The 18,730-nt window shown below is 40.2% G+C and overlaps 1 protein-coding gene across 15 annotated transcripts in view; it reads left to right on the top strand.

Moving 5' to 3' along the window:
* dtna (dystrobrevin, alpha) overlaps nucleotides 1-18,730 on the top strand; it is a 217,270-nt gene that overhangs the window by 141,133 nt on the left and 57,407 nt on the right. For all 15 annotated transcript variants that reach the window (XM_072255312.1, XM_072255380.1, XM_072255343.1 and 12 more), the window contains 3 exons: nucleotides 10,853-10,940; nucleotides 11,480-11,568; nucleotides 13,071-13,184. In XM_072255312.1, coding sequence (XP_072111413.1) covers nucleotides 10,853-10,940; nucleotides 11,480-11,568; nucleotides 13,071-13,184 — 291 coding nt within the window. The remainder of the gene's footprint in view (nucleotides 1-10,852; nucleotides 10,941-11,479; nucleotides 11,569-13,070; nucleotides 13,185-18,730) is intronic.

Genomic DNA, 18,730 nt, shown 5'->3' with positions numbered 1-18,730 from the left:
GCTGGAGACTGCGAGCTGAGAGCTTCCTATATTTCAGGTATTTCTGAAATGTCTCATGACTCATCAGTTAATCACACGCATGCATGGCAGGCTATATTGCCAGAAGTAATTTTACAGAACACACAAAACCTGGCTACTGAAGAAATAGCATTTTCCACCTCTTGCCAGTTTAGATGCTGAGAGAGGGGAATGTGAGAAAGGGAAAAAAATAGAATCAGTATGTCAAACAGGAAGTGGGACTCTCGTTCATGAACCATATGACAAAACAATTGGTATGCAATAGAAGTAACACTTACCTCACCTTCCCACTCATCGTTTTAATCGTGTTTGGTTTCCTTGATAATTTGTTTCACAGTTTTCTTTGCCTTTCCAATTATTTGACCTAATTTATTGTCTTTACATATTTGATTATCATAGTTTCCTGTAAAGGCTATATAATTAGAATATGCTCTTTCCTTAGAGTCAGAGAAAAGTACTGCACAGGAACAGGCCCTTCAGCCCTTCTAGTCTGTTTCGAACCATTTAAATTGACTATTCCTATTGACCTGCACCAGGACTGTTGCTCCCATATCCCTACCATCTATGTATCTATCCAAACTTTTCTTAAACATTGAAATCCAGCTCGCATTCACTACTTCTACTGGCAGCTCATTCTACACTCTCACGACCATCTGAGTGAAGAAGTTTCCCCTCATGCCCCCCTTAAACATTTCACCTTTCACCCTTAACCCATGACCTCTAGTTGTAGTCCTGCCCAACCTCAGTGGAAAAAAGCCTACTTGCATTTACCCTATCTATACCTCTCATAATTTTGAACCATATACTTCTATGGAATCTCCCCCTCAATCTATTATGTTCCAATTATATCCAATTCGATCTTTCCTTGTAACTCAGGTCCTCCATTCCCAGCAACATTCTTGTAAATTGTCTCTGAACTCTTTCAAACTTACTTACATCTTTCCTGTAGGTAAATCACCAAAACTGCACACCTGTCGCTAAGGATGATTTAAATATCTCTGCTGGGGTCCCTGAAATTTCTGCACTTTCCTCCCATAGGGTCTGAGGGAACACCTTGTCAAACTCTGGGGATTTATCCACCCTAATTTGCATCAAGACAGTAAACACCTCCTCCTCTGTAATCTGTATAGAATCCTTGGTCGATGCTGCTTTGCCTTGCATCTCTAGACTCTCTGTCTGTCTCCTGAATAAACACAGAGGCATAAAACTAATTTAAGATCTCCCCCATCTCTTTTGGCTCCACGTATGGATTACCATTCTGATCTTTCAGAGGATCGATTTTGTCCCTTGCAATCTTTTTGATCTTAACGTCTGTAGAATCTCATTGGATTCTCTCACCTTCTCTGCTGGGGCAATGCCATGCCCTCTTTTAGCCCTCCTGATTTCCTTCTTAATTGTTCTCTTGTATTCTTGTACTCCATAACCAATTTATTTGCTCCTACCTGTTATGCACCTCCTTTTTTTTTTAACCAGGGCCTCAATATTTCTTGAAAACCAAGGTTCCCTAAACCTGTAATCTTTACCTTTTATTTTGGCAGGCACATGCACGCATTGTGCTCTCAAAATTTCACTTTTGAAGGCCTCCCACTTACCAAGTACACCTTTGCCAGAAAACAGCCTGTCCCGATCCACACTTGCCAGATCCTTTCTGATACCATCAAAATTGGCCTTTCTCCAATTAAGAATCTCAACCCCAAACCAGACCTGTTTTTCTCTATTTACTTTGAAACGAATGGCATTATGATCACTCAATGCAAACTGTTCCCTTACAGAAATGTCTGTCACCAGTCCTATCTCATTTCCTAATAACAGATCAAGTATCACACACGATCTCATTGGGACTTCTACGTACTGGTTAAGGAAATTTTCCTGAACACTGATTTGACAAATTTGACAAACTCTTGACTTTGTCTGCGGTCTTAACAACAGTTGTCTCCACTATCTATTCTGGCACTTTGGTTCCCATCTCCGTGCAATTCTAGTTTGAACCCCCCCCCCCCCCAAGTACAGCACTGGTAAACCTTCCTGCCTGAATATTAGACCCCCAACAATTCAGGTACAAACTGTCTCTTCTGTACAGGTCCTACCTTCCCTGAAAGAGACCCCCAATGAACCAAAAATCTGATGCTCTCTCTCCTAAAATAACTCCTTAACCATATGTTAAACTATAATTTTCCCATTTCTGGCCTCACTAGCACAAGACTTAGGTAGCAGTCCTGATATCACAAACCTGGAGGTTCTGACCTTTAACTTAGCACCTGACTCCCAGAACTCATTGCAGAACTTCATCAGTCTGCCTGCTTATATCTTTGGTACCTACCTGGACCACGACTTCTGGCTGTTCACCCTCCTGCTTAAGAATGCTGAAGACTCAGTCCGAAATGTCCCTGGCACCTGGGAGGCAACATACCATCCAGGGAATGTTGTGGCCTCATTCACAGAACCTCCTTTCTATTCCCCTAACTAACAAATCCCTTATCACCACAGCTCGCCTCTTCTCCCCCGTTTGAGTCAGTGCCAGAGACCTGACCGCTGTGTCTTTCCTCTGCTAGGTCATTCCTACCCCAATAACATCTAGAGTGGTATACCTATTGTTGACAGGTTGGCCACAGGGGTACTGGCTATGTAACCCTTTTATCCTCGAGGTGCATGACAAGATAGGCTCAAGCCAGCATGGTTTCATGAAGGGAAGATCCTGCCTCACCAACCTATTGGAATTTTTTGAGGTAATCTCAAATAAAATTGACAAGGGGGAGGCTGTGGATGTTGTGTATTTGGATTTTCAAAAGGCCTTCGATAAGGTGCCGCATAAGAGGCTGCTTAATAAGGTGAGAGCCCGTGGAATTACAGGAAAGATGTTGAAATGGGTGGAGCATTGTCTGATAGGCAGAAAGCAAAGGGTGAGAATAAAGGGATCCTATTCTGATTGGTTGCCGGTTACTGGTGGTGTTCCACAGGGGTTGGTGTTGGGGCCGCTTCTTTTTTAAATGTTTTCCGATGATTTAGATAATGGATTAAATGGTTTTGTGGCTAAGTTTGCGGATGACACCAAGATAGGTGGAGGAGCAGGAAGTGTTGAAGAAATGGAAAGGTTGCAGAGAGACTTAGTCAATTTAGGAGAGTGGGCAAAGAAATGGCACATGAGATACAACGTTGACAAATGTACGGTTGTACATTTTGGAAGAAGAAATAATCGGGCAGATTATTATTTAGATGGGGAGAAAATTCAAAAATCGGAAGTGCAAAGGGACTTGGGGGTCCTCGTGCAGGATACCCTAAAGGTTAACCACCAGGTTGGATCGGCGGTAAGGAAAGCGAATGCTATGTTGGCATTCATTTCAAGAAGAATAGTGTATAAGAGTAAGGAGATGTTGATGAGGCTCTATGGGGCACTGGTGAGACCTCATTTGGAATACTATGTGCAGTTTTGGGCCCCCTATCTTAGAAGGGGTGTACTGATGTTGGAGAGAGTTCAGAGAAGATTTACGAGGATGATTCCTGGAATGCAGGGGCTCTTGGACTGTATTCATTAGAGTATAGAAGAATGAGAGGGGATCTCACAGAAACATTTCCAATATTGAAAGGGTTGGACAGAGTAGATGTGAAAAGGCTGTTTCCCTTGGTGGGTGAGTCCAGGGCAAAAGGCTAGTCTTAGAATTAGAAGGTACCCATTTAAAACAGAGATGAGGAGAAATTTTTTTAGTCAGAGGGTCGTGGATTTATGGAATTCATTGCCACATACGGCTGTGGAGGCCCGATCATTGAGGGTGTTTAAGGAGGAGATTGATAGGTATCTAATTAGTCAGGGTATCAAGGGATATGGGGAAAAAGCCGGAAATTGGAACTAGATGGGTGAATAGTTTAGCTGAAGGTGGGCCAAATGGCCTACTTCTGCTCCTTTGTCTTGTGATCCTTTCTGACTGAAACTCAGTTTCCTGTGTCCTGCACCTTGGGCGTAACTACCTCTCTATATATCCTATCTATCATCCCCTAAGCCTGACGAATGATCTGGATTTCATCCAGTTCCAGCTTCAAATCCTTAATGTGGAGTGTTAAATGCTGCAGCTGTATGCATTTCTCACAGATGTGGTAGCCAGGTTCACTGGACATATCCCTGTGTGTCCACATCCCACAAGAGGAGCATCCAGTTGTCCTGTCTGGCATCCCTACTGATCTAACTGAGCAAATATAAAGAAGAAAAAACAATAAATAAACTGCGGGGAAAAATAACTACCTACAGAATCTTGCTTTCTCTCACTCAAGTCTCTTCTCGCTGAAGCATTGAAGAGCTAAAGCCTTAACATTCCCACTCTACCACTGCCCACCCCAATGATAGCCACTCCACTTGCTCTTGTCTTATTTTAATTTGTTTTTGCCAATCAATCCTGATCTCCGATTGGCCATTGCTCAAAACAGCGAACTGCTCCGAGTTGATGCCTTATGTACTCAATCAGAGAACCTGAGTGAGCTACGTCTTTTCACACTTTCAATTTCCAATTGGCCGCTGCTCTAAAAAAAACTACTTTTACTTTGACAACTACATCTAGTTGCTCCCTTATATCCTTCATGTATTTATGATGATTTATTGTTGCTATTGATATTGTTCTCATTTTCCCAGGCAAAATTATATTTTCTTGAAATCTCTATGTTGGTGTTTGAGTCTCAGAAAGGCAGCGTCCATTATTAAGGACCTCCAGCACCCAGGGCATGCCCTTTTCTCACTGTTACCATCAGGTAGGAGATACAGAAGCCTGGAAGCACACACTCAGCGATTCAGGAACAGTTTCTTCCCCTCTGCCATCCGATTCCTAAATGGACCTTGAAGCTTTGGACACTACCTCACTTTTTTTTATTATACAGTATTTCTGTTTTTGTACATTTTTTAAAATCTATGCAATATACATAATTGATTTACTTGTTTATTTATTATGTTTTATTTAATTTATTATTATTATTTTTTCTCTCTGCTAGATTATGTATTGCATTGAACTGCTGCTGCTAAGATAACAAATTTCCTGTCACATGTCGGTGATAATAAGCCTGATTTTGATTCTAATTCTGATATCCAGTTGATGAATACATGATCTGCGAAAAATGTTGCTTTTTTTTTTACAAGTTCTGTTGTCAGTTCTTCATAATTGGCTTTTCTACATATTGCCACACTAGTCTTTTCTGTCATTCATGATTACCATGATAAAGCATGATATATTGCCTAAATGTTCACTCTAATTAGCTGTGATCCATTCTCTGTTTGGAATTGTTGGGATTGTTTGGGTTGAAAAACTAATCCTGTTTACATTGTATGAGCTTCATTTCCTTATCCGTTTTTATCTTTTTACAACTAATTTTAAGATAGTTGAACTTCCCTCAGGGTTATCATCTATATTACAAGCTTCCTTATTAATTAATGCTTATAATTAACATTATTTCCTGTTTAATATTGCTCACTTCCATTATAACGAGGTCAATAGACAATTCCCCTTAACGTTATTGATATTTTATCGATATATTCAGTTTATATTTCTCTTACTCATGGCTGCAAAACATTCTACAAGACAGTTGTTTGCTGTGGGTGCTTTATTAATTACTTGAGTGACAATAGTGTTAAGTACATTAACCTCAAGACAACTTTTACAAAAAGAATGCATCCAACTTGTTATTTTGCTGTCCCTCAATATCCTTACAACAAAATGAGTCATATTAATTCCATTTGTTCATGTTGCTTGAGATAAGAATGCCTCCTGTGTTTTGTTATAGAGTCATATAACACTCCAGCACAGAAACAAGCCCTTCAGCCATTTAGTCTGTGCCGAACCATTAATCTGCCTAATCCCATCGATCCGCACCCAGTCCATAGTCCAAAACGCCCCTCCCATCCATGTATCTATCAATGTTGAAGGTGACCCTGGATCCACCACTTGCACTGGCAGCTCGTTCCAGACTCTCATCACCCTCTGAGTGAAGAAGTTTCCCCATATTTTCCCCTTAAACATTTCACCTTTCCCCATTAACCCATGACTTCTAGTTCTAGCCTCATCCAAACTCAGTGGAAAAAGCATGCTTCCGTTTACCCTGTCTATACCCCTCATAATCTTGTATACCTCTATCAAATCTCCCCTCAATCTTCTATGTTCAAGGCATAAATCCAAACCTATTCAACCTTTTCCCTATAACTCAGGTCCCCAACTCCCGGCAACATCCATGTACTTTGTAAATTTTCACTGCACTCCTTCAATCTTATTTGCATATTTTCTGTAGGTAGGTGACCAAAACTGCACACAGTACACCAAATTGGACTTCACCAACATTTTATACAACTTCAACATAACATCCCATCTCCTGTACTCAGTAGTATGATTTATGAAGGCCAGTGTGCCAAAAGCTTTTGTTACAACCCCATCTACCTGTGGCGCTGTGCTCAAGGAATTATGGATCTTTATTCCCAGTTTCCTGTGTTCTATCACACTTCTCAGTGCCCTACTGCTCACTGTGTAAGACCTACCCTGGCTTGTCCTCCCAAAGGGCACCACCTCACACTTGCCTGCATTAAATTACATCTGCCATTTTTCAGCCCAGTTTTTCAGCTGGTCCAGATACCACTGCAAGCTTTGATTGTCTTCCTTGCTGTCCGCTACACCGCTAATCTTGGTATCATCTGCTAAATTTGTTGATCCAGTTTACCATATTATCATCCAGATTGTTGATATAGACGAGAAACAACAACATACCCAGCACTGATCCCTGGGGCACACTACTAGTCACACACTTCCTGTTAGAGAGGCAACCGTCTACTCCCACTCTCTGCCTTCTCCTGCAAAGCCAATGTCTAATTCAATTCACTGCCTCATCTTGAATGCCGAATGACTGAACCTACTTGACTAACCTCCCATACGGGACCTTGTCAAAAGCCTTGCCATATAAATAACATCCACTGCCTTGCCTTCATCAGCTTTCGTAGTAACTTCCTCAAAAAACCCTATAAGATTGATTGGAGGCGACTCAGCACACAAAAGCTACGCTAACTATCCCTAATCCCTCCCTGTCTACCCAAATATTTCTATATCTGGTCCCTTAGAATATCTTCCAGTAACTTTCCAGTAAATTAGAGGCTCGTGTGCCTATAATCTCCTGTCTTATTCTAAAAGCCTTTCTTAAACAATGGAACAACGTTAGCTATCCTCCAATCCTCTGGCACCTCATCCTTGGCTCAGGACATTGTAAATCTCTGCTTGGGCCCCTGCCATTTCTGCACTAGCTTCCCATAGGATCCAAGGGAACATCTTGTCAAGTTCTGGGGATTTTTCCACCCTAATTTTCCTCCAAACAGTAAACACCTCCTCCTCTGTAATCTGTATTGGGTCCATGGCCTCTCTGCTCCTTTGCCTCACATCTATAAACTCTACATCCATTTCCCGGTTAAATAAAGATACAAAAAATCCATTTAAGCCCTCCCCCATCTATTTTCCCCCCACAAATTGATTTACAACGATAATCTTCCAGAGGACCTATTTTGTTCCTTGCTATGCTTTTGCTCCTAACATATCAGCAGAGTCCATAGGATTCCCCTTCACCTTATTTTCTAGCACAACCTCATGCCTTCTTTTAGGCCTCCTTGATTACCTTAAGTATTCTCTTGCATTCCTTACACTCCTCAAGTTTCTCGTTTGTTTCTAGCTGCTGAGTACCTCCTTTTTTTTCGTTACCACCATTTCAATATCCCTCAAAATCCAAGGGTCATTAAATCTGTTATCCTTGCCTTTTATTCTGGCAGGAACACACAATCTCTGCACTCTCTAAATTTCACTTTTGAAGGCTTCCTACTTACGAAGTACACCTTTGCCAGAAAACAACCTATCTCATTCCTTTCTGATACCGTCAAAATTGGACTTTCTCCAAATGAGAATCTTAACTTGAGGACCAGAATTGTTCTTTTCCATAATTACCTTGAAATTAATGACATTATGATCACTAGATGAAAAGTGTTCCCCTACACAGGGGTACTCAGCACCAGCTGCCTATCCCCTTTCCCTTGCTGATAGCCAGCCAGTTACCTATGTCCTACACTTTATAGTCATAACTACCTCCCTGTATGTCCTGTCCTCCTGAATGATCCAGAGTTCATCCAGTTCCAGCTCAAGCTCCTTAATAGAGTCGTTAGAAACTGCAGCTAGATGCACTTCTTGCAGCAATACTTGGAGGTCTCTCTGCCTTCCATTATTCTGCAAAAGCAGCATTCCACTATCTGACCTGGCATTCCCTCTGCTTTAAATATGCAATTAGAAAGAAAGAAAAAATAAAGGAAAAAATCCTCTAGTTATGGCCTACTCTCCTTCTTGCCGAAGCCTCGAAGAGCCAAAGCCTCAACCTCCCACTCTAATACTAGCTCACTCACACAATGGCCACTCCCACAATAGCTGCTCTGATTAAACATAACTTATTTTTATTGGCCTTTGCCAAGTGACTAATTATTCGCAATCCAATGTCTCCTTGGGAACCATGGTATGAACGAAGTGCTGACTGCCCCTACTTGGCTTCTTCTACACTCTCTTTCCCTCTACACAATCAGATGTCTCTTTGGGAACTGTGGCATGCAAGATTGTCTTCAGCATTGCTTCTGTGCGATTCAAAAACTTAGCTTCATTTAATAACTAATGAAAATTTTGCCTACTTTTTGTCACCTGTGTTATGTTCCTTGAGTGTAAACAACTATCTACAACAGTTGTAACATCTGGCTGAAGTTTGGCCTAATTATTTACTCTGTTTCTCAAAAAGGACAGAGCAACATATCTGGTTGGGAGATCCAACTGTATGGATGTCCAAGTAGAACGCCCCCTCCCACCTCCCCAAGTTAATCACAGGATACCTTTGAAATTTTCTAAATTTCTCTCTGCCTTCCTCAGCCAGCTCAACAAGATTTTGCCAGTTTCATGAGTTAGCAATTGAGGGAAGGAAGGGAAGGTACTAGAAGATTTGGAGGTTGGTTTGTCAGTCGGGATGTAGTTAACAGCCATAGAAAAAGGGAAATTATTGGTTGAGCACTCTGTGTTTGTGATGGATGGTTGGCTTTGTACTGTGGATTGAATATTTCAGATGGGTATGTTAGAAGTCTGATATCAAAGATAGGAATCAAAGGAGTTGAGGGCATAGGTTACAACTGAGGACTCTGTAGCAAACAAAAACTTTAATAACTACAAACACTGAATCACCAGATAGACTGTCGAAACTATGGTGTGGGGTAAAAACAGAGTAGCCAACTTGTCAATGGGGAAATGTAATCACCTGCTGTAGTGGGTGTGTTAATAACAAGAATCCAGCCTGATGGTTATTCAAGGGAGTGATAAGGAGCTTAACCAGCCTGTCAGTGATGTTGTGCGGAGTGAGGTAGAGTATTGAGTAGTCAAGTTACATGTTACTGTGGTGATTTGCACATAGCATGGCGACTTTTACTTCAATCATGGAACAAGTGGTTCAATCCATGAACTCGATAGAGGGGTGTACCAATGTTAGATTTCTGAGTGACAGTTCTCATAGTTTCATTATATCCCTAACACTGGAGGTTGATGAGGTTTCCATTGCTTTATATCAGTACTGCCCTCTGTTCTCACCCAGCGCTATTGGAATACTGAGGAGAACTGCATTGGTTCCTTGATTGGTACCCCTGCAGTTCGCCTGCCGTCCACTCCACTGATACCCTTAAAGGTCCTCCATAACTGTGTCAGGTTTCCTTGGCCTTTGCAATATGCAGGAGTCTGCAAATAAACCCAAAAATGCTCAGAGCTCTTCAAAGTTATGTGTGACTATTGGGTCATGAAGGTTCAGCAGTTTTCAGCTTTTATGAGTCACTGAGTATGAATTTCATTGGTAAAGCAGGCACCATTCGTTTGCAGAAGGCAATTGCCAACTAAGTGAGCCCTTCTTGGAATTGGTGTTAATGTTTACCATGGCGAGGATTGAGGTCTTGCTCCATAGCAGTAATTCTAGGCTCAGAAGCAAGCCCAGCTGAATTTCCACCATTGTAAATTAGCTAAGGAATACCTTTGCATTGTTTTGTTTTGAGTGTCAATAGTATTCCAATGTCATACAAATCATGCAGTAACTCTTGGGATACTGCAGCAGAGGACATTCATTTGTATATTGTTCGTGTTTAGGCCCTTTTGAATAGGCTATCAACTTAATCTAATTCTCATTATTTTTTTCTTTTACAATCCCACAGATTGCTGCTTCTTAAATCATGTTCAATTTGTTTTATATCTTGCCATTATATCTGCTTCCACCGCTCTTTCACAGTGTGCTCCAGATTTCAATAATTTGCTGATATTTAATAATTTTCATCCCCTGTGGTTCTTTTGCCATTGATATTAAATTTGTGTCTATTAATGAAAAAAGGAAATAACTTCTCTATATTTATTATACAAACTCTATGTTTCCTGCTTTTCTTCTCTTCTTCTAGTACTGGATTTTCTTTCTCATTTCTCGAGTTCATTACAATTATTATTGGAAAAGAATTACCGACTGTAAACTGTCTACAGTAGATTTGAGGAAACATATTGGCAGATTGGGTGCTTGAGCTTCAAAATGGTGAACAGTGAATGACGGATCTTTAGTTTACAGTATATACTACCTTAAGTATGTAACAGGAGCAAGCTGTAAGTCTTTTGCCTCTGGTGAACTATTTTATGCAACACAGTTATATGAATGTAAAGAATTGCAAGTAACTTCCTTTCTGTGTGAAGACATTCTCAGTAGTAAAAACAGGATCCATGGAAGAAATTAAATGAGTGAGATTGAAAATGAATAACTCTACTTTGTTGAGGTTTCTTTTTCGTCTCTGTAGTGTCCTTGACAGTCCAAACCGATTGGATGAAGAACATCGATTAATAGCAAGATATGCAGCACGACTAGCTGCTGAAGCAGCATCTTCAGTAGGTTTGGTTTCTTTCAAGTTCATTTTTAAATGTTTTAATGTGATAATTAAATTTTGTTACAGCTGAACAGTTCAATATTACCTGCTGCATCACTTTGATCATTCCTTCTCAACAAACAGTACGTTTGTGAAATCCACTTTACGTTCCTCAGTTTAGTTTCCAATGCGCTTTATGAATTGAATACTTTAGATAAAAATAAAGTGGAACATGGAGTTGTTATGAAGTGAAAGATTACTTGCAGCTAATTGCTACTGTTTTTGTCTCATAATTTCATAAGTCTAAACTGCCTTTAGGAGGCTAACCTCAAAAATAGTGCAGCAGAGGCACTACAGATTTAAATTTAATATACAATGATATATATTTTTTATACTGCAGCATCATTAGCACTTTGGATATTAAATCACTTTTTTTTTATCTTCCTGCTGCAAATACAAATCCATTCCTCTTCTATATTTGGCTCTAATCTCCAATGCTTTCTAATGTTCTGTGGAAGAAGTACACAAATTCTAAAACAAAATATTTATACATCTTTCTAGCAACAGCGTGCTCCCTCTGATCTGACCTCTACCATAGATGCCAATAAGCAGCATCGGCAGCTGATTGCTGAACTTGAAAACAAGAATAGGTAGGTGATGCAGCTTTAATTTTATTTTTCTGGTCCTTGCATTCATACATTAATATTTTTGCATCTTCCACAAAAATGGTAAGACAGTGCTAAGGTGGTTAATTTACAAGGCTGGTCATCCATTTGGCTGGCCTAACAGCCAGAGACTTGAGTTTAAATCAACAATGGTATATTTTCAGAAACGTACATCCATGCTATTAACTGAATGTAAATTTTAGCACCATTGTTGATTTAAACTCAAGTCTCTGGCTGACCTCATCTGCCTTATATGTGACTCTTAAAGGTTCTCAAAAATGGCCTGACAAAATTTCTCAGTTGTACCTTGAGAGCAACATTGAAAGGGAAATATGGAACAGGAAACCGACTCCTGATTACTTGTATCATCCACTCTAAGATAACAAATCACCGCTCCCTCATTTTGATCAACACTTGGAAGAAGCGCTGAAAATAGCAAAGGCACAGAATGTACGCTGGTGGGGGACTTAACTGCCCATTGTCAAGAGAGGCTTTCTGGTGTTGTGACTGTTACTAAATTACTGGAGAAACTGTTATTTATGAAGGTCTTTATTCATCATGCTGTGATACTGTGTACATTAGCACCAGAAATGGTTATGAAATCTCTGGTAAGGCTGCAGTTATTGATCAAGGCACTGGTCTTTATTACTTCTTGGTCTATGACCTTCTGGTTCAATCCAAAAGTGTTCATTTGAAGACCTGAATCTATTTTTTTGTCACCTAACACAATATTACCATTGTGCCAATAAGCAGATTTACATCTTTGAAATAAAACAGAATATACTCCTGGGCATTGGTGTTCAGTTTGCTCAGAACATTAGTCATCAAATTATTGGAAAGGGAAGAGCATGATTTCAGTTTATTATCACTTGAAGGTTTGTTCTCAAAAAGTGCAATAGTCCATTGAAAAATGAGGAGAAGGCAGGAGGATGGAGTTGAGAGGGTTCATAAATCAGCCATAATAGAATAGAGGAGCAGACTCGATGGGCTGATTGGCCAAATTCCACACCTATGTCTTATGTAATGCAAGTCACTCCCACATTAGGACCATGATTGCATATTCAAGTTTGGTGTGTGAAATCAAACCTTATGACACCAGTGAGCTATCAGTTTAGATTAAGATGATTCTTCAATTATGAGCATTTACTGTATATGTGATTTAATTTTAAAGTTGACATTTATAGTTATCAAATACTTTTTGTAACATCGCTCTAAATCCATCACTGTCTACTGCACCAGTGTTCCCGCAAAATATTTCCCATTCCTCACCAATGATTGATTGCCAGGTGTTTAAAAATTTAGTGTCTTACCCCTCTGACTCAAAGGAATGTGTCCAGACTGAACCAAGTTAATACCTCACAATAAAGACCCTTTGGCTAGAAGATTTGCACTGAAACATTCTAGTGGAACAAGTATCTACAATTATATCCTGTGTCAGTTTTTTTTTGTGGCAATATAAATCCATAGTAACTTTTGTCATTTGTCAGAGAAATCCTGCAAGAGATTCAGAGATTGAGACTTGAGCACGAACAAGCATCTCAGCCCACCCCTGAGAAGGCACAACAGAACCCCACCCTCCTTGCTGAGCTACGACTCCTCAGGTAAGTCATTGAAAATGCAGTTGAGTTGAACATTGTTCTGGGAAATGTTAACCAATTATGAGGTCAGTCCCGGGGCCTTAAAGTTTTCTCTTCAATCTTCTTTCTTCTCTGTCATCACTCCTTTCTGTTCCTTCCTGCTGCAGCAGTGTTGTTGTTGTTTTTTTGCAACTCCTGCACAAGGGAAGGGGGAAAAAGAGCTACTTTGGATGAATTGTCCTGGTTTTGATCTCAGTGCACACAATGTGTTTGGTTTGTTTTGCATGGATGGGGGGAGTGTGCTAGATCACAACCCTATTTGCTGTATTCTGTTAAAAATATAAAATTGCCTTGTGCTGTAATCAATGGAGGACAACAGCACAATTATTACAAAAATTAGTCAAGGTGGTATTCTACAGGAGAGTAAAGTATCAGGACAGAAATATCACTCCTTGATAATCATAAAGATTGATAACTTTGATGTAGTATATGGCATATGGAGTCAAACCATCTATATGTACCTGACATATGGAGTCAAACCATCTATATGATGTTATGGGGCACCATTTTCATAGCTGCAAACTTTTGCAAAGTAACTGATGTGTCACCCATTTATACACTAAGCTAGTAAAGGGCTTAAAAGATTTCAAATTAGCCTGCTTAAAGAAGGACAAATTTACCAGCCACAGATGTTCCATCCTTATGTATTCCTGGAAGGCTCTTTTGATCCCTTTTTCTGTGTGTGGATGTATGGTTGGTATCGTTGTCTCAAGCTGGTGGACTACTGAAGAAACAAGTCTGACAAACTCTGGTGGACAATGACCTCCAGCAAGATCACCTCCAAGTTTATCAGATTGTAAAGCTTGTACCTATCTTGTATCCCTAATGTCAGTTTCCTGGATACAAGGTCATGTGTTACCAGATACTGGTATTTCCTCCTCAACTTAACTTCTTACCTCTATTTTGATAGCAACATATTACTTTTTTTTTGTTTGATTATTATGTTTGAGTAGATTCAGAGCAAACCCATTCAGTACCAAATGAGGAATTGGAATTGGAACTGGTTTATTACTTGTTCTGAGATGCAGAGTGTTGTCTATGTGGCTGTTTACACAACAATATCATTAATAAAAACGCTAGAGACTGAAGCTATGTTAACAGGGGCTTTTACTTACGGAACCCGAACTGAACACATATATACAGGTCAATACACGCCTAATAGTGCATGCTCAATAACGTGTTACTACGACATAAAATAGTCCCGTATTATACAGTAGGCTATATGGTACACAGAGAAAGGCTTGTCTTAAATACTGTCTGTACAGATCAAATCATCGCACAATGCATTGGGGTGAAAAGAGTAACAGACTGTAGAATGAAGTGTAAGAGCAACAGAGGAAGAACAATGCAGGTAAATAATAAGGTGCAAGGTCATAATGAGGTAGACTGTCAGGTAAAACATACATCTTATCATACTAGGGAACTATTCAATTGTCTTATTATAGTGGGGTAGAAACTCTCATTCAGCCTGGCTATGTGCTTTCAGGCTTTTGTGTCCTCTTCCCGACGAAAAATGGGAGAAAAAAGGGTGCCCTGGGGTGGGCAGGGTCTTTGTTTATGCTGGCTGTTTTAATAAGGCAGTGTAAGTACAAAGTCCATGGGGGGGAGAGGCTGTTTTTTTCTGTGAGGTGTTGAGCTGTGAATACATCTCTCTACAGTTTTGTTGCCATCATAAGCCATTATGCATCAAGAAAGAATGCTTTCTATGGTGCATTGATAAAAATTGTTAAGAGTCAATAGGAATATGCCAAATTTATGAGAATTGGAGACATTGATGAGCTTTCTAGGCCAAGGCATCTATGTGGTTGGACCAGGACAGGTTTTAGTGATGTTCATTCCTAGGCACTTGGAGCTCTCAAACCTGTCAACCTCAGTACTGTTGATGTAGATAGGAACATGTGCACCTTCTCCTTCCTGAAGATAATAGAAAACTCGTTTGCTGACTTTGAGGGAAAATTTGTTGTCATGGCATCATGTTAACTCAGCAGTCTATCTCTTTCCTGTACTCCAACTCATCATTATTTGAGATACAGCCCACATGGTGTTCTCATCAGCAAATATGTAGATGGAATTACATGAGAATCTGGCCATGCAGTCATTTGATTTTTGTTCTTGTTTCTATAGTTAATGAAGCTTACCAAAATGACAGTTACTTGTGCTCACACTGACTCTTCCACCCATTGCCTGGCTTCAAAACTATTAATGACATCCATAAATGTTTCTTTTGCCCACTTGATCGTCGTATTTGATTTCAAAATTAACTTTAAACACAATGGCCTCAAATGTATCTGGAATTTGTGATGGGTTGGTGTCAAAATAAAGATGGATAAAGTTAAATTGCGAAGGAAAGAAATACAAGTGTTTGGTAACCCTTGATCTGTGTGCCCAAGGAACTCGCATCAGGGCTACAAGATCTGTACATGCCTTGTAGCCCAACAAATTTAAAGGGGAAATAGCTGGAGATCATTGTCCATAAGGTGTTGTCACGCTCATCCTTTCAATTTGATATTAGAGAAGTTCTTCAATGGAAGGCATAGGTTTAAGATGAGCGGAAGCAGTCTTAAAGAGGATCTGAGGGGAATATTTATTGCATAGAGAGCAGCTGATATCCAGAACTCACTGCCAAAGGACGTTGTAGAGTTAGATACCATCAATACATTTAAGAGACATTTAGGCAGGCACTCAAAAAGCAAGGCATAGAAGGATATAGACATAGTGTGAACAAAATGCCTCAGAAGGCAGTGGAGGCCAATTCTCTGGATTCTTTCAAAAAAGAGTTAGATAGAGTTCTTAAAGATAGTGGAGTGAAGGGATATGGGGAGAAGGCAGGAACAGGGTACTGATTGTAGATGATCAGCCATGATCACAGTGAATGCCGGTGCTGGCTCAAAGGGCTAAATGGCCTACTCCTGCACCTATTGTCTATTGTCTAAAAGGGATTAGCGTATACGGGCAAAAAGGTTGACATGGAAGTTGTGAGCAGATGTCTGTGTCATTTTTATGAATTTGTAATTAAATATAGAATAACAACATTGCAGATGGAAGACTATAGCCAGAAACAGGACTTTTGGCCCACAATGTTGTCCTGAACTGATTAAGCTAATGACACCAACTCCTTTCTGCCAGCATGTGATACCTAGCCCTCTATTTTCTGCATATTCATGTGACTAGCTAATAGCCTCTTAACGCCTCTGTCATATATGCATTCCAAACACCCACCATTTTCAGTGTAAAATAACCTTGCCCTGCACATTGTCTTTGAACTTTGCCTTCTCACCTTAAATGCATGTCTTCTAGAATTAGGCATTTTGATGTGAGGAAAGAAACCAGCTATCTACGCATCTATGCCCCTCACAATGTTATAACCCTCTTAGATCTCCCCTCAGCCTCTGCCACTTCAGAAAAAAACAGCACAAATTTATCCAACTTTTCCTTTTAGCACATGTCCTCTAATCCAGGCACCATCCTGGTAAACCTCTTCAGCACTCTCTCCATAGCCTTCATATTCTTCCTGTATTGTAGCAAACAGAACTGAGTGCAGTACACCAGATGCAACCTAACCGGAGTTTTATAAACCTGCAATGTAATTTATAGCAACATATAAATTATTTGCTTCAAATAGATTGAACTGAACTTTATCAATTTGTTATTTGAAAAAAGAGAAATTATAAGTTTAGTAAAAGAGAAAAAGGAAGCATTTAAGTTCGGGAAGCTGAAATTGGACAACGCCCTTTAGGAACATAAAGGAAGCAGAGAAGAACTTAAGCAAGAAATTTGTAGTGTTAAACATGGCCATTAAATGTTCTTGGCAAGTAGGATTAATGAGAACCCCCAGCCATTTTATACATGTATTAGAGCAAGATGGTAGCTAGGGAAAGGATAGGTCCAGTCACAGGCAAAGGAGGGAATTTATGCGTGGAGACAGAGGAAGTGACCGAGGTCTTTAATAAATACTTCAGACAGTATTCACCAAGATGGACCTGCGTGATGTTGAGATCAGGATGGAGTATGTTCTTATTTATATGAAGTAGATATGAGTCATTTGAACAATATTGTGGTGATAAGTCCCAACTGCTACTGCTGAGAGAAGATCCTTAGGAACAGTATTTAGTCAGAGTCATACTTTATTGATCCCGAGGGAAATTGATTTTCGTTACAGTTGCCCCAACCAAGAATAGAGTATAAATATAGCAATATAAAACCATAAATAATTAGATAGTAATATGTAAATTATGCCAGGAAATAAGTCAGGGTGTCTGACCCTCCAAGGGAGGAGTTGTAAAGTTTGATGGCCACAGGCAGGAATGACTTCCTGTGACGCTCAGTGTTGCATCTCGGTGGAATGAGTCTCTGGCTGAATGTACTCCTGTGTCCAACCAGTACATTATGTAGTGGATGGGAGACATTGTCCAAGATGGCATGCAACTTGGACAGCATCCTCTTTTCAGACACCACCGTGAGGGAGTCCAGTTCCATCCCCACAACATCACTGGCCTTACAAATGAGTTTGTTGATTCTGTCGGTGTCTGCTCCCCTCAGCCTGCTGCCCCAGCACACAACAGCAAACATGATCGCACTGGACACCACAGACCCGTAGAACATTCGCAGCATCGTCTGAAAGATGTTAAAGGACCTTAGTCTCCTCAGGAAATAGAGATGGCTTATTATGGACTTATTAGGGAAATTCTCAGAGCTATGTATTGATTGAGTTATTTGAGGAGATGACAGAGATAATAGCTGAGGGTAGAGTAGGGCAGTGGATGTCATCTACATGGACTTTCATGAAGTATTTAACAAGGTCCCTCTTGGTCTAGAAGAATCAAAATCCGGTTTATTGTCTCTGACACATGTTGTGAAATTTGTTGCTTCGTGCAGCAGTACAGTGCAATAGATATTTTTTAAATTACTGTATGTTACAATAAGAATATATTAAAATAAATACTGCAAAAGGAGACCAAAATAATGAAATCGTGTTCATGGGTTTATGGTCTGTTCAGAAATCTGATGGCAGAGGGGAAGAACCTGTTGATAAAAGGTTGAGTGTGCATCTCCTCCCTGACGGTACCAGTGAGAAGCAGACATGTCCTGGGTAATGAGGTTCAACATAGAACATAGAAAAGTACAGCACAGTACAGGCCCTTCGGCCCACAATGTTGTGCCAACCCTCAAACCCTGCCTCCCATATAAGCCCCCACCTTAAATTCCTCCATATACCTGTCTACTAGTCTCTTAAACTTCACTAGTGTATCTGCCTCCACCACTGACTCAGGCAGTGTATTCCATGCACCAACCACTCTCTGAGTAAAAAACCTTCCTCTAATATCCCCCTTGAACTTCCCACCCCTTACCTTAAAGCCATGTCCTCTTGTATTGAGCAGTGGTGCCCTGGGGAAGAGGCGCTGGCTATCCACTCTATCTATTCCTCTTATTATCTTGTACACCTCTATCATGTCTCCTCTCAACCTCCTTCTCTCCAAAGAGTAAAGCCCGAGCTCCCTTAATATCTCTGA

The sequence above is a fragment of the Mobula birostris genome, chromosome 1 (genome assembly GCF_030028105.1).
Source record: "Mobula birostris isolate sMobBir1 chromosome 1, sMobBir1.hap1, whole genome shotgun sequence".
Taxonomy (NCBI): Eukaryota; Metazoa; Chordata; class Chondrichthyes; order Myliobatiformes; family Myliobatidae; genus Mobula; species Mobula birostris.
This window is presented reverse-complemented; position numbering and strand designations above follow the sequence as displayed.